The sequence below is a fragment of the Ciconia boyciana genome, chromosome 2 (assembly GCF_034638445.1).
Source record: "Ciconia boyciana chromosome 2, ASM3463844v1, whole genome shotgun sequence".
NCBI classification, from domain to species: Eukaryota; Metazoa; Chordata; class Aves; order Ciconiiformes; family Ciconiidae; genus Ciconia; species Ciconia boyciana.
In genome coordinates, this window is record NC_132935.1 from 139,997,830 (window position 1) to 140,024,215 (window position 26,386).

The following is a 26,386-nucleotide window of genomic DNA, read 5'->3' on the forward strand; positions in this document are numbered from 1 at the left end:
TCTCAGACAGGTCAAATAGCTTGTCTTCCAAAGTGTAATTCTTACATTGGGCATGTCCTCAAGGAAAGGATCTACAGATTAGTAGGTGTCAAGACAAGGAAAGTATGACACTTAGCTTGCTAGTTTATTCCAGTGATTAAACATGTACTCTGTTAAAACTTGATTAATTCAGTGGAACTTCTGCCTAAAAGCTAGGCAAAGTCATACTCAGCCGCTGCCAATGCCCTGATGGGTGGTTATTACCCACTGACACAGCCAGGCTCTAATTGGAGGTGCACAGTGAAAGAATGGGAGGCAGTGGGAGGACACAAGTGACAGGAAGGGAAATTCTGATTACATACTAGGAAAGGAAGTGTTCATGGTAAGGGTGGCGAAGTGCTGGAAAAGGTGCCTGGAGGGGCTGTGGAATCTTCATCCCTGGAGATCTTCAAGACTTGACAGGACATGTCCCTTGGAAACCTGATCAAAACTTCATAGCTGGCTCTACTCTAACAAGGGGCTTGGACAAGGTAACGCCGAGAAGTCTTTCCAGCCTAAATAATGCCATGGCTTATAGTATACCTTTTTCTACTAAATCAGTGGAGAATCCCTTTAGTATGTAGTCTTTTATCCTCCAGGAAGGTAGTTAAAAGGTACTACATTAAAATCAAGACACCTCTTGCATCTTCATTTTGATAGACTAACCAGACTGATGTCTTGAAGACATCTTCTCTAGCCTTTTATTTTTTAAGTTTTTGTTTCCATTCCGCTTTCCAACATCCCTTTTAAAATGTGAAATATATAACTGGACAAGACATTTCTGATGTTGGTGTCTCCTGTCGTGTTTCTAGAAGGTAAAATCACATTCCTGTTTCTATATCCAAGAAGGATATCTCATTTTGCTGCAACATCGAGTTAGAAGCTCATATTTGAATTTGTTGTTTATCAAGACTCAGTTCCTTTTGGTCACAGCTTTCCAGGACTCATTCTTCCTTTCTGCAGCATGGCTTATATTCCTTATTCCTTGAAGTAAAACTTCCAACTTAGTGGTATTAAATTCTCCCAGCTCTGACTACAGAAACTGAATGACTGGCCTGAATGACCACCTCTAATAGTCTGTTAGTTGTTTGCATGTTTTTTTCAAGAGTAATTTTGTGTTTACTTCCAGATGACTGCTAAAGCCATTGAATAGCGATGGATATAACACTAAACCTTGCAGATCTAAACTAGAAACACTTCTACTTTGCAATTATTTCTCCTAACAACTGGTTTTTGACATCTGTTAGTTGTCATGTTCCTAATCCATTCAATATGTTCATTATAGATATTATGCGGTGCTAACTTTTTAGCTGGAAGGCTATGCAGTGCAAAGTCAAGTTGTTTCTAAACAAATATCTTTACCAAAGAAAGCTCATAGTTTTATCAAAGAATGAAGTTAGTTGGGTTTTTTTGAACTAGGTCTGCTTTCCATAAAAACACCTTTTATTATAGGGGCATTTATTATGCTCGTATTCTTTTGCTGAATCCCATACAGAATGGGACTCAGTTAATGTTTTGCCTAGGAGTAATGGTGAGTTACCAGCCCATAGTTACCTACAATTACTTGAGTCACCCTGTTAATTATCGTTGTTGTTTGGGTGTTTTTTGTAATAATGACACAATACTAGAACTTTTCCAGTGTGTTGAAGTTTCACCCATTTTGCAATTAATTAGATCAGATATCTCTCTGATGAGATATTTTAATATTCTTGGATACAAAATCTGACTTATATTTTCTTAGCAGATGTTTTCTAGAATCTCAGTTACTTATGGGCTGTAAAATATTTCACCATCGTCCATAATATAAATACCTTGTTCTGTTTCTTTCTGCATCTCCCCTAAAAGGAACTCAAGTATTTTGGAATACTTCTGCCTGCTCTGCTAAATTTTTCCATCTCCATACACTAGTGGGTCTGTGCCATTCCAAAGATTTTTTTTTTTTCTTAAAGTACTCTGTACGTACTAAAGTAATACAGATGTAGTGCTACTAGTGATGGAGCTGTGTTTCTTCATAGTTTTCCTCATCAACTACTTCTGCTTCATAACTTCCAATTTTTTATCGTTCTCTGCATTTTCCCTTAATATACTATGGCTGTTCTTAAGATTGGCTCCATCATGTTTACCACTGAACTAAGGCAGGCTTTCAGCAACAGTTGTAATTTTTTCATTACAAAATTGTGGCAATCCATATCTCACCTTTCATGAACTTATCTTTCTGATCTTTTTTTTTTCCCCTCTGCCAGTCAGTTTAGGGTTGGGTTTTTCCCCTTTAGCTTTGTGCATTGTCCATTTATGGAAGCATCATGTATATTTGTCCAGGTGTGTTTATGCCTCTCCTATCTATATCTATATAGAGTGTAATCGGATGTGATCATGGGTCCTTAAACGACCAGCTGATTCTAGTGCTGGTAGCACATTTCTGTCATTGTCCTAGCAAAGCCTTGTTAAAATAATATGATTCAAACAGCAAGCTGTTCTGTTTCATTTAATTCTGAACACACCATGAGGTTTCTTTTGAAAGGGTTTGGCATTCAATTTTTATTCCCCTATAGAGAATTTTATTTCTGCTTTCCAGCCTCAAATTTGAGGCTTCCAGGAGATCTGCCTTCCAGTTCTGGCAGTACTGTGACCGACCTCTTCATTTACCTTTAGAGCTACAGACTTACTTGTCTAGAAGCTAGATTTCCTCCACAGTTAATGGGGAGAGAAAGCATGTTCAGCAGGTAACTCATCCCTCCTGTTTTGCTACATATCTTAAATGGGATTAATCACCTGAGGGATGTGCCTTTCTCATCACTGATAGACAGAATCTAGATGATTGTTCTGGCTCCATGTCTAATCTAAGAAACTTGCTCAGAACTTAAGGTAGTTACAGTTGGGGCGCGGTGGTGTTTTTTCCACCTCTGATAGCCTATAACCCTCAGCTATACATTTTCCCTCCTATTGGTCTTAGCCCATTTATTTTCCTGCAGGAGGAGAGGTGCTATTACTTATATCATGGCCTGGGGTGCTTTGGGGGAAGATTCCTTTTCCCTATTCCCAGTGTTGGTGTCATGAGGAAGAACATGTTGTCCAGGAAGGCGATTTAGGGAGTGATGAGGTTCTGGGCACTTTTGTGTTCTCTCCTGGCCTGTGTAAGTACAAGCTTCTAAAAGAAGTGTCTCTGCTTCTGGAGGACAGCAGAAACCTGTCTGATTCTTGCAGTTGCCTCAGTTGGGTGCACTCAGCCTGGAGATGGGCTAGTGTGGCAGGCAGTGATTCAAAGGAAGGTCCCCCCCAGGTTGTTATTCAGAATTTTTCCTCAGTTCTTGGAAATGCTTATAGCTTGGGTCTTTCATCCATTGTGACCAGGTTCACTTTAAACATGAATACCAACAACCATTGCATGTTGATCTTCTGGTGACATTGTTTATAAGCATGGTCTTGTGCCAAGTTCAATTTGATGTGTTTATGGATCTTGATTACAGCTGACGATGGCAAGGATGTCATATCCACGTTACAAGGAAATTGTAACCACAAGCAGAACTCAGGTGAAGAGACTTAAGAAAACTACCTTTAGATGTATACATACTGATTGTCAGTGTACCGCAGACCTTCCTTTGTTGCTTTTCTTTTTTCTTTTTTCTTTTTCTTTTTTTTTTTTTTTCTTCTTAGGTGCCATAGATGACTTATTAGACCTTCAACCTGAAGAAAATGGTATGAAACATTTGTGCATATCTGTTTCATCTGCTTTTCAATTACAAGCACCAAGTATAATTTTAATCTGAGCTCTTAATTGTTTCCATAATCTGAAAGGTTGAATGAAATTATTCAGCTGCAGTATTTAAACAGTGTTAAAGGAAACAACTTCATATACGTGCAGAGGCACTATTCCTGATGTTATAATGTGAAGTAAACCTTACTGGGGCTAAAACACATTGTAGCAGGTGATTCAAGGTTAGGTATACTGGACTATATTGTTATTTGCCCCACTGAATTAGGTTCCACTGTAAACCTTACCCCTCCTATAACATTTCATAAACTTTTATTTTTGGTTCTTTAGTTGTTGTATCACAACCCTTGGTTACTCTAGTAACCACAAGATATTATATCAGAAACAAATTACTTAGTCCTCTTAAAACCATGTAAGAACTGGTGACTTCTTTCAGCCAGATAGTTAATTAAATCTGCTGTGCTGTTCTCATGCACATGAGAGAGCAGTCTTTCATTCCAGGCTCTACTCCTATCCTTATGCTTTTGTTAGATCAGTGGCAGCTCAAGGGGATGTGCTGTTTTTTTCCAAAGGGTACTGTTTTACCATGTAACACATGAAAAATTTGTCTGAAAGTTTTATATTTTTTCATATGTGGTTTTCATATGCAGTAAGAGTATTGCCTATAATTTCTCATTTGCTTTTCACTGATATATCTCAGAAGAATGAGTAAAAAAAACTTCAGCAACAACAAAAACAACAGTGGCAACTCAAAAAGCAAGTAAAGAAGCAAAGAAAAAATCCCTTTGTGCGGTTTAGTCAGTCAGACTGAGAGTGTAATTGGGGTATTTAAGGCATTGCCTTCATGGTAGGTAAGGAAGAGAGCATTTGCAAACACTTCGACTTTGGTTTTGCAACGGGCAGTCTCTTGCACTGTGGAGAAATTACCCATGTGGGGAATCACCCATGAAGGCAGAAACAGGGGAAGTTCCTCAGCTTCCTGTGCAGAAGGCAGCCCTAATCTGTGGATAGATAAGGTAGTGATGACTTCTTTTCTGTGGTTAATAAAAAAGGTCAGTGCATGTCTGATAGTGGCCTTTTTTCTTCTAGTTTTCCCCTTACTCAGTTCCATTCCTTGTTGGACCTTCTTAGTGGAGATACAGATAATGCATACAAATATTGGTCATACAAGTTTAGCTATGTCAGTTAGAAGGCTTTTTTTTTTTTCTTTAATCAAATAGTTAAATCAATCCGAAAGCAGTTCTGGGGCAGCTACATCAGATAAGGATGGTTATGTTAATGTTACAATATCAGCCATTTACCCTAATTCTACAGACTAGCTAGCTTTAGGCTAATGAATATTGTATCATTTTAAGTGCACCACTATAGTTAGAGGTACACTTTTGTGTGTGTTTCAGAAGGAAGTCTTTATCCTGTGTTTCCGATCATGTATCATTGCAAATATTTTTAGTTTCTCTTTGCATTTAATTTTTTTAAATACCAGCAAAACGAGGCACGTTTGCAAAGGAACATGAGCATTGCTAGAGGCTTGTTCAAACAACTACAAAAAAGAACATAGTGACGTTGTTTTTTCAGTGTTTTATTGGGAGCTTTGGGGTTTTTTTAATGGACATTTATAAGGTATGGGGCAGCATGTACAGACAAAAAAAGGATTTTGACTGTGAAAATGGGTAGTGGAAACAGAGAAACAGGAAAAGAAGTAATAGAAGATTTATGGGTGAGGTGAGAAAGTCCGTATCATTCTAGTGATCTATCAGAGATGCCACATGAGTAATATCTCAATAAGCAAGACTTGTTTCAAGATAACCTTTATTGCAAACAAGAGTAGAATTTACTGGTGCTTACTTGGGGCAGCCTGAGCAATAAGCACCACCCTATCCTCCCCTGCCCTGGGTGCATCGTCCCCTCAGGAAGAACAGAAAGACTCCTGAGACAAGAAATGTGTCACTCCTCTGATGTCTGGTGGTCATATGCACTACAGCAAGACCTCACTGCTCTTCAAATGTAAAGCTCTATGTTGTACTTTCTCCCCCAGTAAAAATGAGACAACTGTAGTGGGATACCCAGATGAAGTAGAGCTTTGCTCTGAGCTGTGTTGCTGCAAAGTCTTTGTTCCATTATAGCAAATGTCATTTGTGGTTAGGTACAGTGTTGGCGTTATGCCTTAGCAGATCTGTTACTAATGATGCTCTTTTTGCATCTCCCCCTGTAAGCCTTCCAAGTTCATGAAGGGGCCTCCTCAAAGCAGCTTTGGGATGGTGATGCCCCATAGAGATCAGAGTTCTTAAGTGCCTTTGAAATAGCAAGTGTCTTTCCCCTATGGAAGGATTTACCCCTCTGCCTCACCTGCTGAATAGCTTGGGGGAATTGTAGGTGCTTGGACAACATTAACATTCTTTGCTGTTTATCTGAAGATGGGAAAGCAGCCTGAAAATTCATGAGAACAAATTGTTTCCTATGGTATTTTAGTTATAGTCTAGTGGGAACATCAGAATTGACGTGTTTGTAATGTTTCTATTTCTAATTTTTGGGCCCTGTCAGGGAGTACAGAGGTATATAAAGATGTGAATTAGAAAGGAGGTGGATCTCAGAGCTGACTTCAGTAATGAATAAAATCCTTATATTATGTGTTGGTTTATTTGTTTCTTAGTACATAGGTGTGTATGCTGACTCATCAGCTGATTTTAAAACAGCGCTTTTTTTTCTCCTCTGACTCAACTTCAGCCATTTAATTATAAATTATTACAGCTATTAAAAAGGAACTTTCCTGAGAAGGCCATTGTATTTAAATAAAATGGCCTGTTGCAACCACTTTGCTACTATCAATCTTTTATCCCAACCCAAAAGGGTTAAAAACATCTTTGCAAGTTGTACTCAACTCGCAGAGCTCAGCTGATCTATCCAAACTTTAGAAAACTGAAGTTGCTTCTGTGCCTTACCACAAGTTTGAAATGAGCATAATTAAGATAAACTGATCTGGGTTTCAGTAACGTAACATTATCAATGTTGTTAACCACCATTTTTGTCCTCTGCCTACTCCCACAATGGAGCTCTAAATGTTTCCAAGTAAAATAACACTTGGGGTTCCTTGACAGTTCTTTCACTCTCCAAATATTTTGTAAGCTAAAGAAAAGGATTACGTTTCTGGTAACAAGCTTCATGTCTTTTATAAAACTATTTAACATTTCTGAAATAGGAAAAATTGTTTTTAAGGAGTAATGTCTTGAGTGATCTAAGAGCTTCTTCAGTTGCACTTCTGGTGCTAGAAAAACTAGCAAGGAGAATCAGAAGGAAAGTGGCCATAGTTATTTCTCAGCAGCCTAAGAGAGGAAAAAAGAAGTTACTACAGCATTGAACAGTATAGAAATCTCACTCTGTGTAGAGTAACCTGTTCCCATGGTGAAATACCCCAATAATTCAAGCATTGGTTAGAAGGTCATAAAGGTCATCTTAAGTATGTTCTCACAAAATTCTAGAATAATCCCGACTCTTATTTATTTTCAATTTATATTCCATTTTTTTGACAGTTTTGTATAATGCTTCAAAAAGCAACACAAAAGTCATCTTCTCCAATGTTTTAAATATTAGACTATGTAATGATTTTTGGTGTGGTGTTTAATAGATTTTTTTTTTTTAAGCATACTTATGGTTTTTAATGAGAAATTAGTCTTAACAGCAGTGAGGTTATCTAAGATAACCAAGGAATTACTCATTGCATAAGCTACAAGCCCAGATGTCCAAGAGAACTGGGTCTAAAAGAGAAAACAAATATTCACGCAAAAATATTCCATCTCTCTTAACATACAAAACCTAGATTTAAAACCTAGTTTTAAAAAGGTTCCTTCTTTTCTTTGTTTGTCTAAAAAACTATTTATCTTGACTCTCTTTTTCTGAGACAGCTTCAAAGGATCAGTTTGTGAGGTCCTTGGAGTCAGAACCTGGTGATAAGGATGACATGGTATTACTGAATGAGATCCTCAACGCTTCCTCCCTGGATGAGGGGGAATTCAGCAAAGAGTGGACAGCTGTTTTTGGACAGGTTGCACTTGCTGATCTCACCATGAACTCTTCAGCTGGAGATGTGGAGAACACTTCATCATCTGTGGCACCAACACCATCAGGCTTCTTGCCCTCACAGCTGTTAGACCAAAACATGAATGACTTGCAGTCATCTTTACATGGTAAGAGCTCATCTTGTTCTGTTAGCATTTTGGTTTTAGGTTTTAGAGTATGGTTTTCTGCTATGTAGAAGTGTGGTGACAGCTTATGTTGTGCCATTGCTGCAGAAACCCTGAAGTTAAAGCAGAGCGTGGCCTGGAGAAAAACACGAGTGCATATTTGTTTTTCTAGCTCTGCTCCTTCAGGGTTTGTGAATGAAGTACCCTAAAACCTGAAGTCAAAATTACTGTCTTGAATATTTTCATTGAGCTTCCTGACATGTTCTGTAGGGCTTTGAGACATTTTTTTCTGTAACAAAAAATCTGTTTGAGTGGGTTTTACTGTTTAAATCATAACTGCTGTCTCTGTTAAGGGGCCAAAGAACCAAAAATTATTACTGTATTTTGTCTAGGAAAGCTATTTTTAAACAACTTAGTGAAAATCGATTGCATTCATTCATTTTCTTTTTTTTTCAATGCATCCCATACTGTTGCATGTAGGGATATGGGTAACGTAGAATGGGTTGTCTCATCCTAGCAACAATGGATGAGAGCAACAGGTGGATTCCTCTTGTAGGCAGTTTATCTACTGATGCAACTCTCTCTCCCCTTTCTTCTATGCAGTCCATTTTCTTGGGTTTTCCAAGCTGCTGCTGGGGGGAGAGGAAAGGAAAGAGGGGAACTAGGGCAGAGCTTTCTTGCTGCTGTTTTGGCCTTGAGGAAGGCAGGCTGGTGATAACCAGCCAACAGCAACTACCTTCGTCCTCCCCACAGTCCAGCTAGATTTCTCCTAGGGCTTTGCAAGCTGGAGGAGGAGCTTGCCTTTTTGGGCTCTGTCCCAAGTCATTTAAATCTCATTTGGCGAAGACTGATGTAGGAAAGACTAGCAGACTGATTCCATCCTGAAGACTACTTCTTGGAACCCATGCAACTGGTACAATCATACATGATGTCAAACAACCTGTGGCATTTTGGCAAGAATAAGAAAGTCAAATTTACCTTATAATTAATACAGTTACCACCACCACCCCTAAAGCAAGATATTTGGGTTCACTGACTTCAAAGGTCAGATGGAAACTGGGGGAGTGACATTTGCAATGATGCACGGTTTTAGATGTATTTTTGTGTTGAGGTACATGCATATATGAGTATGATGGATAGAGTGAAGAGGGACTGGAAGAGTGTAGGATCTGACCTCATAAAATATGAGCTAAAAAATCATGAGGTTTAGTCATTGCATTGTCAAATTAAACAGTTTGTGACCAGAAGCACACATGGTATCTATTGAAAGGGGAAATAGGAACAATGAAAAACACCTTTCTTGATACAGAGACATAAACAGATTTTAAGCAAATTACTGAAAATAGCAACAGAAATATTATGGAATTGATTTTTTTCAGAGTTTGTATATGTTTTTAAATGTAAACATGTTTTTAAAGGAAAAATATTTTTGAGGTGTAAATGGCAAACAGGGCTGGTATCATTTCTGAGGTGGTTGTTATTGCTCTCATTTGCCCAAGACACTGGCATTGGCTGCACTGTTAGCACTTCAAAATCAGAACTCAGGTATGTTGCATTCAAGGAGCACTAGAAATGGAAAATCTGTTCCAGTCAACATGGTATCCCAAAATCTTTTTGAATAAGGAAAAGAATAAATATGTATTGAAAGAATAAAACATGTTGATGTTTTCAAATGGATTTCCAAGGTTTTGGCAGAAGATCATGGTAATTGATCTACTGGCATTTGAAAAGTCACAGCTAATCAGCTGAATGATTGTATCTGATAGTCAGCATGTTCCCAGCTGACTCTAGTTGCCAAGTAAAGTGCATTATTTAAACTAACTTTCAAAGGCTATTTTTCTTTTTAAGTTTTTTGTTTCTCATTTTTTAACAGAAGGTGAAATTCTGTCCATTTTATATCTTATGAAATCTCAACTTTAATCTTAAACTGCATCTCATTTCACAGCGCTTCTTTAATGATTTGACCTTGTAAATGAATTTGGAAACAGAGACTTTTTTAAAAAATAAAATACTAACTGCAGTATAAACATATCTAAACATACAAGTTGAAAATATTAGAATATATGAATTATGGATATTTTTAATGAGGACTTGTGATATATATCCTACACTTTTTTTTTTTTCCCCCCTAATTGGTAGGATTGCTTAATAATTATTCAGCATGAGGTGCTACACTGGAGCTTCGATGTTGCATACTTCCTGTGTGAATTTGGCCTTAAGACCATAAAGATTCTTAAAACTCACATGCTTAACTTTAAGCACATTAACTTTTCTATTAACTTCAGTGGGATTACTTACTTATTTTACGTTAAGCACACTCATAAATCTTTGGGGCTTTGTTTTCTCTCTGCCTCAGATCTTAATCTGTAAAACAGGCACAATGCTATGCAGGTTATAAACTGTTACGGTCAGGAATTCCCAGCTCAGAGTTTTCTCTGGCTGTATTTATAGGCAGGATCTAGCACAATGGGACTTTGAATTGCTATGGGACAACCAGGTGCTGGTTTAAAATATATATAAATGAGTATATATATAGTAGAAACAAAGCATGCTCCCCACAAATCTTTTAGATTCCCCTCCAGATACAGCTTTGTAGTTTGGTTGCCTTTCCACTTTTTCACAGAGTGCATTGGCTTTCTCTTTCATTATGTTTATGGCCTCATTTACTTGCCCCACTAAGGGCTCCTCTTTATCTTACCTACATATGCATATATTCTAGTTGGTAAGAAAATGTGCAGCTCACAGTTTCCATTTCTAAATTTAATTGTGGTAACATTTGTGAAGATGCTAGCTGAAAAGTAAGCTGTTTGGTTTCCTTGCTGTCAGGGCAATAATCTTTTGTCTAGTCACGTAATGAAGCCATCCTGTGAACCGGCAAACCAGAAGAGACTTAGGGCCAACAACTGCTTTCAAATTGATAGGCTGCAGTTTGTTTTTCAAAGGCAAAGTTCTCTGTAGCTCACAGTGAGTGGACACTAAAAACATAATTCATGAAAGTATTTAAGAAAAATTCTGTGTCAGTCTTTCCCAGTACCTTCATAGATGCATAAGTTCATTACGAAAGCATCACTCATTTTGTGGAGCATTTTGGTTGGATGTTTTTGTTGCTGCTGTTAGGTTCTTTTTGTTTTCTAAGTGGTACTTGAGCTACCTGTGTTTCAACGAACAGAGAACCAAATCCATAGCATCTCTCATGGATGTGCTACTTACCAAGCCTTAGTCCAGGGCCTCAAAAGGAGGGCTCCAAAGGAGTTAACTGGTCTTCGGTGTTTCACTCTGTGGTCTGCCAGTCACATCAGTGTAAATGAACATCAGTGAGGTCTCAGGGAGCCAACTCCTGATCTCACTGAAGTCACTGGGACTTGCACAGAAAGTTTCCAGGCAGCACTCCCATTCATTTCTACGAAATTAGGATTTGGACCTATTTGCTTAAGCCGCTCAATTTATCCATTGCCATCCATTGACATGTTAAAACACTTTCTCGCAATACATCTCCAAACAAACAAAAGCATTACAGTTTCCTGTAGTGGTGTGTAATGTCCTCTGCCATTCTCTTTTGTAACACAAGCAGAGAAAATGCCTGGAAAAGTAGGTCATTCTGAAGTGTTAATGCCATACTTTTCATTATTTGTGATTCAAATTTGCTTATTTGAAAGATTAAACTCAAATCTCATTTTCAGGGGGCACAGGCTAGCTCATAAGACTTTATCACCTTTGCCTAGAACAAATATATGTGAGCACTCTGCATCCAGATTTTGAAGAAGTTTTTGGTTTGTTTCCTTAGAGATACAGAGGATGTGTTTGTGGCTTTAAATTTCCTTCCTAATTCATGTGACTTTATAGAAACACTCTTCTTGCCTCCTTTTAATAACATAGATAGGGCTTTAGACCTTTTATAATCAAGGTGAGATCAGAGAGTGATGAGAATAATCTGTTAGAGAGAGGAAGGGTTTATGTGACTTAGGTGGCTGTTACAGTAACTGTCAGGATGCTGGGTACCAATATCTGACAGGGGTCTCAAAGGAGGAGAAAGTAAGGGGAGGAAAGACAAAGAGAGTAGAAATGGATGTGAGAGCATGAACTTGTAGAAAAAAGAGACTGAAAAAGGAAATGCTGGCTGCGTGCACAGAGGAATATCCTGTTTGTGATGCTACACAATTAGATATACTAGATCCCTGAGACGGATGGATAATTGATCAGGCCGCACTTAAAGGAGATGATATTGAAATTAGAAATACGACCTCCAGTCCTCTAAATGTGATAAAGCATAAGAATTTAAATATCTTAAGCCACGGACAAAAATGCTCCGTTTTTTCCTAATATGTTTCCGTGGTATGCCACCACTAGTTCATTTTGCCAGCCTAGCTCATCTGGCCTCATTAACTGTATTTATCATTACCCTTTTGTGGCTATGGAATATGCATGTAAGAACAAAAAATTGTGAATACCCAGTTTCACTTTTTCCTGCATAGTTACTCTCTCCCTGCTGAGAAGATCCTTCCAAATGAAGAACAAAAAAAATACTCCATTAAAACCTAGTTTTAAGTTAACTCAAAGTAGTGCATCTTGAATTTAATTCTTCAAAGTGTTTTGCAAGAAATTATTTTTTCAGAATTAATAATTTCAAAATTAACTAAAAAATCTAGGGTCTGTAAATATGTTTTTTTCTGGAATAGTTGCTGAAATGAAAGTCTTTGGAACTGTAAAAGTAAAGAAAGGTGGGAAAAATGTTTAGTATGTGAGATATTTTTGCCCAAATGTAAGTGATAATTCTTCTCCCTGCAGCTATGCTTGAATTGATTACTGTACTGGCCTTTCTGTGAACAGGTATTAACTGTGATTGGATAAAAGAAACAAGAAAAAATCTTTTTTAGCCAGGTTAAAGGTTTGAAAAGAGTACAGTTGCCTGAATCTGGAGATGATGAAACTGACCCACAGATATTCTCTTCTCAAGGTCGTTGCTTGTCTGCAGCATCTGACTGCTGATTTCTTGTGTGGGAGGAAAGATACGAACAGCCATAAACATAATATTCTGCTCTGTCGTCTGACGTGCGCATTGTGCTGTCAGACAATGGGTTGTCGGAGTTAACAAAGTAATTCTTCACGCTAATGCTGCTGTATTATTGAATTTTAGGATGGGCAGCTAACAGTGTGAGTCTACCGTCTATACCACAGCCAGCACAGAAACCAAACAGCCTGAATGTGAATGCTAACAAGACACCTGTGAAAGGTGATACAGTCATGTATTTTTTCAGTTACTTTGCTTTTCCTTTTTAGCTGTGACTTTTGTATCTTTCCAGTCTTCTCAGTTACTCTATCATCATAAAACCGATTTTTGTAGTAGTTACATGTCAAGAATTTTGTGCTCACTAATGAATTACTCTGTTTCAGTGTTGATTATGTGTATGGTGTGTGTGTGTATGTGTATTTTTTGGTAGGCTTCAGTGCTAGTTGTATGTCAAAAGAGTAATTCACTATATAATGAGTGAGTTGAAACTACAGTTTCTTTCGCTACTTTAATTTTGAGTCACATAGAATAGCATCTGCATGTACTTTGTCTAAACTAAACAGTGTTTTGAAGCTCTAGGAGGACATTGTGGCTAAAATACAGGCTACTGATAAGGCAGAAGAGCCCTAATTGCAAATTTTGTTGGTAACATACATCATATTAGCGATAATCTGTTTGAAACTTGATTCACTTCTTGCAACTGAGCCAAGAGTGCATAGTCCTGCCATCTACTGAGACAAAGCCCTGCTGGTTTTGACTAGGGTTTTCTGGATAAGTGAACCAGAAATATGTTGAATCCTTATTGCCAGTTTGTAGCCTATTCTGTGCATTCACGTTTGATCAGAAGCTACGTCAAAGATGTTCAGTGCAGAAGAAAGGAGAGATGTGTATTCCTTCCCCTGCCTCCCGGGATTAAAAGACTGACATTTTTCAGCTCAGCAGAAAAAAAGAGGATTAAGGTGTTTTGGAAACTGTTTTGGAAATGAGTATGATACCACAGCCACATTACCTTCACCAGGAAAAGGAACAGCCTTCAGCTACTTTGTTTATGAACATGGCAGATACTCCAGCCTTGCAGACACCAAGATGAAAGTCATGCCAGGTCTATTTTGTCTGTAAATGCCTTGTGTCACAAAGAATGCTTTCATGCGACATTATCTCTCTGAGTGGAAGAGCACATCTTATTTCACTATCAGTATAATACATGTTAAGCATAGGGTCACAAAAAACAAAGCAAGTGGTGATGTACCTTCTTTATAGCAGCCAAAGTTGTCACCGCTTTAACCTGAACGTCTGCCCTGTTAGAATAAGATAAAGTACGAGACCTCTGTGAAATCTGTATGTCAATATAGACACATAGATGCAATAGTCCAGCTGCTGTTGGAACATATTCCTGGATCACATTTTTTTATATTCATCAAAAAATACACAGTAATACTAGAAGCTGTACTTGGAACTGGCTATCGAACATACCCCCTCTCTCTCCAGCCAATACCTTCCCATTAAAACTTCATTCCAAATGAGGAATGACCTTGTGTGGTCGTATACAGGGAGGACAGAACAGTCACATGAACTGGATTTAGGCGAAGGAATTTAGTCCTGTAAGAGACGTTGAAAGTAAAATTTGCCTTTGCTTTCCTTTTACTTTTTTGCAGGCATGCAGGTGCACACACAAATAAAATACCTTTCATGAAACAAAGCTAGACAGAGCAAGATTGTTTCTATTTTTAATTAACATGTTCCTGTACTTATCATGGCAGGAGCCATATAAAATACACAAGCAGACAGATGTAAAACATTTATTCTTACTAAAGTTCCATATTCTGTTAAAGGTAGTGTTTTAAAATGCCATCGTTTGTTCGGATTTTCTTGTCAGAAGTGCCCTTAGTAATAAATTAAACAATAGCATGGTGTTTGACCTCAGTCAAACATTGTCAGTTTTGTTTTAAAATAGCTGACAAGTCTGTATTTTTCTTTTTTTTCTTTTCATTTTGTTTTGGTTTGTTTTTTTTCTAGAACCTACAAGGAATCCTAAAGACTTGACTGCCTGGTTCAGTCTCTTTGCTGACCTTGACCCATTATCCAATCCTGATGCTGTTGGGAAAACTGATAAAGAACATGAATTGCTTAATGCATGAGCCAGCTGCCTATGGTAACTCACATTCCTCCATTCATCAACACTATTTTGGGGTTTAAAAAAACTAAATGAAAATTAGTATGCTGTTGTGAAACTATAAAGTATGTGCCATGATAATAAAACTAAAGGGAATGAATCCCCTTTTATATAGGTACAGTTATTTGCTCTTGTTTTGTATAAAGAGTTCGCATTTATTTTCTATGTGGATTTACAAAAATGAGGTTAAGAATTAGGGCAGATTTCTTGCCAAATTAGGTTATCTGCTAAAACACTGTCTTTGCCTGAGGTGATGCGGAGCTAACACTGGAGTGAAATACAAATTGCAAACCTATTTTTTTATAATGTTTCTTGAGTAAATAAAAAAAAATCATGTAACTGAGGAGGCTGCATGAATCAGACATTTATCATGTATATAATATATATATTACTGCTGTGTTAAGATGTCAACTAAATTTGTTTTGTTAGTACTCACAGTGAAAAAACTGTGCTGGGGCTAATTATTGAAGAAATACATTTGGGTCTGTGCAGCCATGGAAATTGTGCCCTTTCTGATTTAACTTATTAGACAAACTGCACTACATAAACAGAAGTCATGCCCAGCAGGCTTCTTTTCTGAGGTTTTTCTCCATTGCACCAACAGAGTTTGCACCTGTTGGCAGAAGTTTCTTGCAACTGATGTTTTACCATGCCTTCAAAACATTCATATTTCTGTTTGGAGTATTTTTCATCCAATTTATTTTGAAGCATGTGTTATTTTCAGCTTGTTGTGACATTTAACTCTTTAATAAAATGATTTTGACAAAAAAGACCTTTTCTTCCCAGTGGAATGCTGGTGTGCTCTTCAATTGGTACGTAACAAGCATCTGAAGATAAAACATATAACCAGGTTTTAGACAGTACCTAATAATCCATATCATTACCTCATGCTGTTTCTGAATAATAATCCAGTAGGACAGTAAAAAAATTTGAACTCACTTAGTGTCCCTTTGCCTCCCTGCTCTCCTTTTACAGCAAAGGAAGATAAAAAGGATGTGTCAGCAGCTGCTTAAGGTCGTAAGTTCAGCATATTTGCTCTATGTACTGTATAAGACCTGCTTTGCAATTTATTGTATTTGGCCCTTTATAATTCAGTTAATTTTCCTTTTACATTGGTGGTTTTTCACTACCAGTTAACTGTACACTCAGTTAGTTAATCCTTGCCTCATGGTCTATTAAATAACTAAGTACCTGCATTGGAAACCTGAAAATAACTATATTAAATACAGAAGTTAACGGAACTGACCTGCTTCTTCTCAAATGCAGGAGAACATCATTTGATCCCTCCTAGCTAAAAAGCTATGTGCTATCAGTGGATGGGGAGGTTGGACTGACTGGAGTTCATGTGGCTGAATCCTCAGTGAGTTTTTAGTACCTCTGTCCAAAACTGTAGTGTTCAAAATCCCACCCCATAGCCTGGAAGTCTCAAGGTACTTCAGTTTTTTGCCAGATAAGTTCTTCAGATGTTTAGCAGTATATTTTCATGTATGATGGGAAAAGATGGTCTGGTCTTCTCTTTGTGCAGTACCCAGCCCACCCTGATCCCCAGCACTGAGGCTGGTAATTAAGACATGGAAGCTGATGTAGGTTCCTAACTGTTTCTAAAGATAAAACTTGATTCCTTCCACAGTATTTCCTACTTTTTGGTACTGGCAGCTCCTAGCTCAATAAGCTGTCTTTTCTGAGACATATCTTTCTTGAGCATTGGGGGGGAGCCTAAACTCCTGACTTTGGGCTGCAGTCTCTGGCAGTAAATAAGGCATCTACAAAGTGGATTAACTGGGAAATACCTAAGGTTTATGCTGAGGTGCACTTTCACTTACGAGTGCTAGTTTTCACTCATAACGCAGGATGTTTGCCCAAAATCCTCTTCATCTCAAATTGTAATTATTTGCAATGCCAAAAACATTAGGAGTTCCAGGGATAGACAGGCTGCTTTTCAGCCCAGCTTGGTTACCACTGAAATAATTAAACAGATTCTTGCAACTTTAAGCAAGGCTGTGGTTGCTAAACTTGCTCTGGATTATGTTTGTCTTGATAGTTGCTAAAGCACTTGTGGACAATCCACTCTAGCATTTTTAGTAGCTGAAGCAGTTAGGCTAAAAGCAAACAGGAGGCTGTATTGACTTCAAAACAGCTAATTAACTGTTCTTTACGACTCAGAAAAATGTCTGTGTTCGGTTTTTATTTCACAAATTCTAGACTTCCAAGATTTAAAAAAAAAAAATCTCCTGTCTTGATTGGGACAATTACTGGCATTGCACAATTTCAGCTAAAGATGTTCTGAATCCTCATCATGTTTTTAGGTGGAAAAACCATCTGAATGATCATCCCTTTTACACACGAGAAACCATGACTGCAGGGGTTCCCCCCCCAAACTGCAATACCAATTAGTTCATATTATGCATTAATTTCTTGTAATATGTAATTTTTGAAATTAACATTAGCTTTGAATTCTTAGTCTTAAGCCTATGCAATTTTTTTCACACTTTCAAATGAAAAAAAGGAGCCAGAGGTATTTAAAATATAATTAATTTTGCTTAAAGAAAAGCAATCGAAATCCCTATGTGCAATGTATTATTATCAAGAACATTTATTGAAATTGAAAACTAGAGCAAGAAAGCTAAGATCCTGCAAATAGGCATTTTTCAGGGAAAAATCTTAATTACAGAGTTACAAACAATAGTTCCCTACTACTAGTGAAGGGTATGGCATGCACTTCTCTGCAGCCTGGGCTGCAGAGTAACTCCAAGCCCCAGTGCCATTGTGAGAGGATTTTCTGTGATGTGCGTACAGGCTCAGCAGTAGTTGGGACAACAGGGTAGTTCATCATCCGGGTAAAATTACAGATTGATTGTTCTACACACATAATGTTCATCTTGATTTAATATGCTTCATTCCAGTTGCATATTCTGGTTTAGTAGTGGATTGTTTTAAAATAAAAACAGCTGCAGAACCCCTATGGCAGATGAAAACAGGGGTAATTGATTAACTGTCTTTATCAGGAACTTTATTAAAGTTGATGTAATTGATTTTGGTGAGTCGAGATTTCTACAAATCTAAGAACAGCTGCTTCAGGGGAATTGCAGTGTGTGCCTTGGGAACTGAACAGCTCATGGAGAAAACTAACAAGTAACTTTTTCAAGTAACTTTTCTGGCCTTCTTAAGTGATCAGAATTTACTTCCAACATAGTAGAATATGACTGACTTTGTTCCCTTCTGCTGTTTCCATATCCAATATTGCATGGGCATGACATTGATGTACTTCAAAGCAGGACCACTTGGCCACAAGCAGCCACCTGCCTTCCCCACACACCCTTTTCTAAATGGGTGCCCTTCAAATGTTAGGGGCTGCATGTGCTAGAAAAAACAGACCACCTAAGCAACAAGGTGACTGTGAGTGGAGAAGCAGCACCAGCAGCAGCTTTGCTCCAAGTGGGAATTGCAGCAGGCCTACAAGCCCTGACCGCTCCAGAATCTAAGCCTAGAAAGTCACAGGAGAGCAGGAGGTTGACATGAGGACACAGCACCCAGGTGCTGAGTTTTCCTGGAGTCTGCCACTACCATTTGCCATCTACCATCAACTCCCACTGCAGGTGCCAGGGGATACTGGATGAGCACCACTGGGGAACGAATGGTGGTTGTGCTGTCCATGCTTGCTGCTGAGAGCATGTGGGGTGAAACAGCCCCAGGGCAAAGGAAGAAGAGCTGGAAGGTCCTGTCTTCTCTCAGTGCAGTTCCCAAAGACGATTACTCAGAGTAGCAGCAAGACATTGACATGGTAAAGGTGCAGCTGCCCATGTTGGGTCCCTCCGCACTTTTTCAAGCTCCCTTCTCTTCTGCCCAGCATGCACTTGCTGCTTCCTCCCACTCGGTCCAGTACCCATCTGCTTTCTCCTCCCTGGATGAGAAGCACTGGGGCAGGTCGGCAAGGAGGAGCTGGGCAGCATAGGGAGGCCCTGCTGAGCTGCAAGCTGGGCAGCCTGCAGCCACTCTGGCTCACCTCATCAGTGAGGAATAGTTGCAGGAGTTGAACTTCTGCCACAGGAAGCCATGGCCAGGCAGAGACCCAGCATATTTCTACGTTTTTACCACTATGGGTGTGTAACCAGCCTGAAGTTGAGCCTTCGCTGCAACCGAGGCACACTACTTCATCTAACATTTACTGTAAATCTCCCTCTGCGTAGCCTACTTTTACAATTTCTGCTCCTTGTAAATGTCTTATTTTTAAACAAGCCACCATATGGGAAGGCAGGAAGCAGAGCAACAACTAGGCTTGCCAACAGCCAAGCAGCAAAGGGTTTGCCTCAGCCGGGAAGCAGAAGTGCTGAGACAGTCTAGCACTGCATTGGCAAACTAGCTACAAACAAGCTGCTTCCCACCGTGGGGGCTGCCGGCCTCCTTCGGCATGTGCTTAGCACGCACAGCCCGGCTGCGATGCCGCATAACGAGTGAGGCCAATACCGTGTGCGCACACACACAGAGATGCTCCAGTGACAGTAAGGAAGGGTACCATGGCCAAACAAGCCCTACAGGTTCAGCAAGTTTTGCCTTGGGTAACTATCAGGGCCTCCAGCCCCAAGGCAGACTGGCTTTGCAGTCAATCAGCCCCTTACCCAGATGTTCATTAACAGTGCTCTCCTGAGCATAAAATTGACTTTTCCCCTCATTGACTAATTAGAAACCAGTATAATCTTCCCTTTAAGTAACACAAGGTATTTGCCTGCACAGGAGCCCACCCACCATGTTAGAACTGCTGGAGCAGGTCCAGAGGAGAGCCACGAAAATGGTCAGAGGGCTGGAACACCTCTGTGATGAAGAAAGGCTGAGAGTGTTGGGGTTGCTCAGCCTGGAGAAGAGAAGGCTCTGGGGACACCTTATTGCAGCCTTTCAATATACAAAGGGGGTGTATAAGAAAGACAGAATTTTTACCAGGGCCTGAGGACAAGGGGCAACAGTTTTGAACTGAAAGAGGGTAGGGTAGAAATTTTTTACAGTGAGGGTGGTGAGACACTGAAATTGGTTGCCCAGGGAAGTTGCAAATGCCCTATTGTTGGAAGTGTTCAATGTCAGGTTGGATGAGGCTTTGACAGCCTGATCTAGTGAAAGATGTCCATGGCGGGGGGGGGGGGGGGAGGGTTGGACTTAGATGGTCTTTAGAGGTCCCTTCTGACCCAAACCAGTCCATGAGTCTATGCTGAAGTGAGGAGGCTGCCATTCACGAGGGAGGAGCATGCAACTCCCATCAACAGCATCAACTTTTAACTCTGTTGTACCATAGCAAAAGCTTGATGTGCCCAACCTTGTAATTAATTCACAGTGGAAGGGTATGAAGTTTTGTATGAAGTTTTGGCTGCTTTCAAAAAAATTACAAAATTGGAATTAAAAAGAGAAGCATGCTGTAGCTTGGAGGTAAAGGTCTGGCTCATTCTACCTGCCAGCTATTTACACTGGTTGCTGTTGGAATCTTTATAGGTAATGAATACTAAAAAAAAAGGAGGAAAAAAAGTAGATAAGGGATTTTAGCAGCGACTGCAGATCTACCTAAGCTGTTAAAGAAGTTACAGCCAGCCTTCTCTTTAAACAAAAGTCTTTCATCTAGCCCAGAAACCTACTCTGTAGGGTGTTTCTTTTATTTTGGACTTCCATAGCTATTATGGCAATAGGAAAGGCCCCAGGACAGGTGCTGGGAGCCATATGCGTCATCAACAGGCTGGGGGGGGGGGGGGGAATTAAAAGCGCTACACAATGAAATCATCCACCCTGTCTCCACTTAGGTGGGTGGGTAAACAGCTGGCTGCAGGAAACAAGCATGCTGAGTGTAACAGGAGCAGGATCCGACAAGGAAAAAAAACCAAATGCCTACTATTTTTCCAAGTACAATCCTCAGAATAAACCCTTGACACATAAAATACAGAAATCAAAATCACAGGCCACGGAAGTAACTGCTTTGCTGTTACAGCTGCATATTTTCCTGGACTGTTTAGGCAGTGCGTGTGGTCTTCCATGATCATCTCTGCCTTGAACTTGAGTACCAGAGCTTCAGAACACCGAAGTCTGACAACAGAGAGCGATGCTCACCATGGCAGGGCGGTAGTTTGATTTGATTTTTAGAAGCCAACAGAGATTCTGAAGAATGAGACAAGCCCTGGAGGGATTTTTCAGATCTACGGTTCAGCTGGGTCTTGGGCCCATCTAACCCATCTGCGAGGTTGTCCCTGCATTTGGTGACAACAGCCAGGGCTGCAAAGGAGCCAGAGGCACATGAGCAATTCAAGGCTTTTCCCCCAAAACGCCAGCCTGTGCTGTTAAGTCACAGAAGCCTGCTCAGTGCTCAGGTCCATGAGCATCCCAAACCCATCTAAATGTGGGCCACCACCCCATGGTGTCCTAGCAAGCCCTTTCCAACTGAAAGAAGAGCCTGTAATGGCACTGATCTGGCTGAAAACTTGGCCAAAAAAAAAAAAGGAAAGAAAAAAAAATGTTTGAGGCAGCAGAGGTCACACAGGCACGCAAGCCTGCACAACAGGAAGACGCTGGCAGCAGGGCTGCCAGAGCCCTTGGGGAGGGCCTGTGGTCACCTCTACTTGTCACCAAACCACAGCCAAGCTTACCTGCAGGCTACACACAGCTGTTACTGCTCTTCATGTAGGGAAATAATAGTCACAAAAAGCCTTAAACGAATCTTCCTTTTGTCCACCCTTAACCTCCCCTCCCCCTCCCACACTGAGCACTTTGCAGCTTTTCCTTTCATTTTTAAGGGAAGTGATCTGGGTCTCCTTGGAGGTAGGAAAGCTCTTGGCTTCACCAGCCTTTGCCACATACATTAGTTAATATTGCTGTGCTTCAAAGGCTGGATGGACCTCAGAGAGCGCAGGTCCATCTCACAGCTTGCAGTTTAAGTCATGGGAACATTGCCAAAACAAAGTAGAAAAGGAAACAAGACTAAAAAGCAAAGAGAGGCATTCAGGAAGAAAGCCTGCACTGACACTGCTTCAAGCCCCTCCTCTTGCCCCCACCCATTTTTAACAGCCCATCCTGTTAGGAAACGTTAAATGCAATTGGAAAACACTAAAAATCCATAATGGGTCATTTTCCTACTTGAGATTTGCAGGAGCAGATTGAACTGTCTGTGCTGGGGTGGTTTTTAATGAACAGTACAGCCTGCCTGTAAGTGGTTTGGGTTCCCTCTCCATTCCCCGTAAACACGTGAAGTATCTAATGGAGGGGCTTAATTGAGGTTGAGGTACATAGTGTTGTTTTCTTTGATGGCTGAAATCCAAGTGAAAAAAGGAAAGTGTTTTAAGATACAGGAAAATGCTTTTATGGCTCCGAAATAAGTCCTCCTGTTGTGTAGCATCGCTGAAACAAAACAAGTTCCTTTCCACAGGGAGGACTGCCAAAATGAAGCAAGTGCCTCTCCGCAGGGAAGACTTAATCCAATGTACACACCATCAGCATGGACAAAATCTCTGTCAAGGTGCCTAAGTTTCTGCCCCAGGGCATATTAAAAAAAAAAAAAGAAGCCTGACCCACGACAGCGTCAAGTAGCTCGGGGCCAGTCTTACCGTGACTCACGGGCTCATGACGGTTCCTGTCCCCAGCTTGCTGCCAGAGCTGAAACACCACCGTGATGCTGCCTGCCTTAGGTCCCAAAGGCTGCAGGAGGCCAGGTCACATCCTCTTGGTTTGCAGTGAGAAGGAGGAAACCTCTCCCGGCCATCAAAGACGGCAGAAAGGAGCCTGCCACGCAGGAGGGGCAGGCAGAGCCTGTGCTTATCGGGTTGGGAAGCAGAGACTCCCACGATGGCAAAGGCTGGAAGCTGGTCACTTCTGGCACCAGGAGGACAGCTCCTGCTCCACCTGCAGATCAGCATCTCCAGAACAGTGCCAGTGCCCGGGGAGCAGGCAGGGGCCTGGGAGCTGTGTCCCACAAAGCCCCTGCACCTGCCAAGCCTGAGCCGTGCAGCCATACCAGGAGGCAGCAGCGACTGACAGCAGCTGGCAGCTCCCTGCTGCCAACCCGACCTCTCATCTGGGGAGGCCTGCAGCTCGCTGGGGACTTGGATCTGGGATGTTATGAGAGACTGCCAAGGCCTCTCCGGCCCACAGACCCATGATCAAGTGACAACGGTTTGGCAAACAAAGGGTGCAGGGTGATGTGGTCAAGACAGACCTCAGAGATCAACAAAATAGGGGCTCACCCCAGGTGAGCCCGAATAAGCAAAGTGCCCAGACAACAGCACTGTGGGGAGCTCTCCCAGCACTTCTGGGAGATCGAGGAGGTCCCCGAAGGGGCTGCAAGCTAACGCACGCAGCCTGGGGAGTAAACAGGAGGAATTAAGAGGCCTGCATGCAGTTGCAGGGCTCTGACTTCACTGGGATCAGGGAACTGTGGTGGGACAGCGTACAGAACTGGAGCACTGCCATGGCTGGACAGGGGCTCTTCAGGTAGGACTGGCCAGGATGGTGAGGAGAGGTAGCTTTATGTGGGAGAGTACTGGGAAGGCATGGATGCCTTGGGATGACCTTGGGATCTGTGGTAAGCCAGCTGAGAGTCAGGATTAGAGGGCAGACCAACAGGGGCAGCATTGTGGTGAGCGTCTGCTACAGACCACCTGATCACAAGGGAGTAGATGAGGCCTTCTTCAGACAGCTGGAAGACGCCTCACATTCACAGGCCCTGTGCCCTGGGGGCCTTGAACCACCCTGAGATCTGCCGGAGGGACAACACAGGAGGAGACAAGCAGCCCAGGAGGTTTCTGCAGTACCCTGATAACTTCCTGACAGAGTCAGTCAAGGAGCTGGTGAGGGGAGATGCTCAGCTAGATCTCGTACCTACAAAGAACAACTGGTCAGGAACGTGAAGGTTGGGCGCAGCCTTGGCCGAAGTTACCACAAGACAGCGAAGTTTAGGATCTGGAGAGGAAAGGGGAAAAGCAAAAAGCAGGATCACAACCGTGGACTTAGGAGAGCACACTTTGGCTCCTTCAGGGACCTGCTTGGAAAAATCCCATGGGATACAGCCCTGGAAAGGAGTCCAAGAGACCTGGTTGATTTTCAAGGATCACCTGCTCCAAGCTGAATCCCTCCTCTCTACTCAGCACTGTAGAAGGCTCAGGGGGGAATCTTATCCATGTGGATCAATATCTGAAATGGGAAGAGGGGGATTGGTGTCAAAAAAGATGGAGCCAGACTTTTCTCAGTGGTGCCCAGAGACAATGGGCACAAACTGAAATGCAGGAAATTCCACGTAAACATACCAAATTACTCTTTTTACTGTGAGTGTAGTCAAACACTGGAACAGCTTGCCCAGGGAGGTCATGGAGTCTCTGTCCCTGGAGATATGCCAAACCCAACTGGACACTGCCTGAGGAACCTGCTCCAGCTGACATTTATGACAATTATGACATTTTGGACCAAATTTGATCCACAAATTGGACTTTCCACATCCAGAATATTCTTACAACTCTATGCAACAGTCCCTAATCCTGAAGGCACATCAATCTTTAAACATTTAGTTTCCCTCAGTGCATTTCCACAGGCACCACAGGGCACCTACGCAAGTTCCAAAGACCCTACGCTGCTGGGATGCCCCACACTGAAGTACTCACAGGATTCCCAAACAAGTTTTTTTTCCCCTGAGTTTCTAGTTTGTTGTGTAGTCTAGTAGATATTTTCTCACTTACTGGATACAAAACCAAATCATGCTACAGTGCTGCATTCAACAGCCTTTCAGTAGGATCCCACCAAAGAGACTGCAATCTATAGATGGCCTGATTTGGAGAACGAATGACACTTATCTAGGCTAATGCTCCTCTGGAGTATTAAGGTATCCACTATCTTCCTAACCCAAAGAACATCCTGTACATACAAATACGCACATACAAGGTTACTCTCCAATCAGGTACAGGTAGGGCCTAGGCTGCCTTTGCTTTCCCATTGCTTAGAAAGTGAGAGACCTACTACCACCATCCTCATCTCCTCCCCACCCCCAAGGGTTTAGTATTCCCCTCCAGAACTGGGTCAGAACAGAAAGTCCTCCCTAGAGGGAAGCAGATTTCTTAGGTAATGAATTCAAAAAGTGTCTAAACTCCCTCCTTGGCATTCTTCACTAGAACAGAAAACATGTCCACCATTGTTCATGAAATGACATTGGGTACAAGAGCCCCTGAATAAGGTGGCAATCCTTAAAATACACGCACGTGCCCCATCCAAAATAAAACCACGCAGTGAAAGCCTGTAGTATGGTACCACCTCTGTACTGGCATAGAGATGTAAGGCTACACCTGAAACTTATTTTTTCAGCGACTGACACACCAAAATGCTGTATGTTTTTCAGCATTCTCAGGAGGTACAATGAATTAAAATCCAAAGGAATCACAAAAGCAGAGTCAAGCATTTTTTTTTCCCTATTTCCTAAAAACGTTTCATTTCCAAAGGCAACCCCCTTACTTTAACTTTTCACAAGAATGAGTTTTTCCTTCCCTATGCAACAAACCCAAAGATAGCACCAATCTTATGTAAAGGGAGATGCTTACTCCCCAAGAAACCTCTGTATCACAGAGATAGGGCAGGACTAGAAAGACTTATCCAAATAGAAATCAGAAAGGAGTAATTGCATCACCCTGCCTTTTGGCACCAAACCTTAACAGGGAGTCTAGTTTCTTTCAGCTTTCTCCTCCTTGGAGGAAGAACCTCCTTCCACAAAAAGCTCAAGAGCTCCCAGATCTCATCTCTTCCTGCAGTAAGCAGTTAGACACCCAGAATTAATTAACATGACTGCTACGCCTCGCAGTCTGGATTTAGATAACGCTATTTACTTACAGTTTATTTGGAGAAGTAAAAATAAGGGTACAAGAAATAGATTACCATAGGTATTACTAAACATACGTTGCCCTGAGCAAGCCCTATTTCTCAACCAACAGTTCTAGAAAAAAGTTTAACTACACACTTCACTATGCACATACACAATTAAAAAAAAAATTAAAAACTAGAACTTATTTTTCTACAGGCGCAGTTATTAGCCTAATTGTGCTTCATTAACAAGCTCAGTCGCTGATTCGGGGGGGGGGGGGGAGATTACACAACTTCCTCTTCTCCCAGGCTTCCAGCTCCTCTGCATCTCAGCTTCCAGGCTACAGTTCAAGGCAGCCAATTTAACATCAGAACTTGTTACAACCTGAGATAAAATTTCAAGTTCTTCTTAAAAAAGGGGTCATCTCTCTATCCAGCTTCATCTGATTGCTATTCTTTCTTGTTGTCAACTGAATTGTCAGTTTATCTTGCATGTTCGC

The 26,386-nt window shown here is 41.0% G+C and overlaps 1 protein-coding gene across 4 annotated transcripts in view; it reads left to right on the top strand.

Annotated features, from left to right (window-relative positions):
* ICA1 (islet cell autoantigen 1) overlaps positions 1-16,161 on the top strand; it is a 75,749-nt gene extending 59,588 nt beyond the window's left edge. Inside the window, exons 12-17 of one of the 4 annotated variants that reach the window (XM_072851484.1) lie at positions 3,486-3,548; positions 3,673-3,714; positions 7,630-7,911; positions 13,043-13,138; positions 14,933-15,068; positions 16,065-16,161. In XM_072851484.1, the coding sequence (XP_072707585.1) occupies positions 3,486-3,548; positions 3,673-3,714; positions 7,630-7,911; positions 13,043-13,138; positions 14,933-15,054 (605 nt within the window). In that variant the 3' untranslated portion in view covers positions 15,055-15,068; positions 16,065-16,161. Of the gene's footprint in view, positions 1-3,485; positions 3,549-3,672; positions 3,715-7,629; positions 7,912-13,042; positions 13,139-14,932; positions 15,765-16,064 lie in introns of those variants that run through there. The other 3 variants (XM_072851487.1, XM_072851485.1, XM_072851486.1) reach the window with 3 other exon arrangements.
* The last annotated feature ends 10,225 nt before the right edge of the window (positions 16,162-26,386 follow it).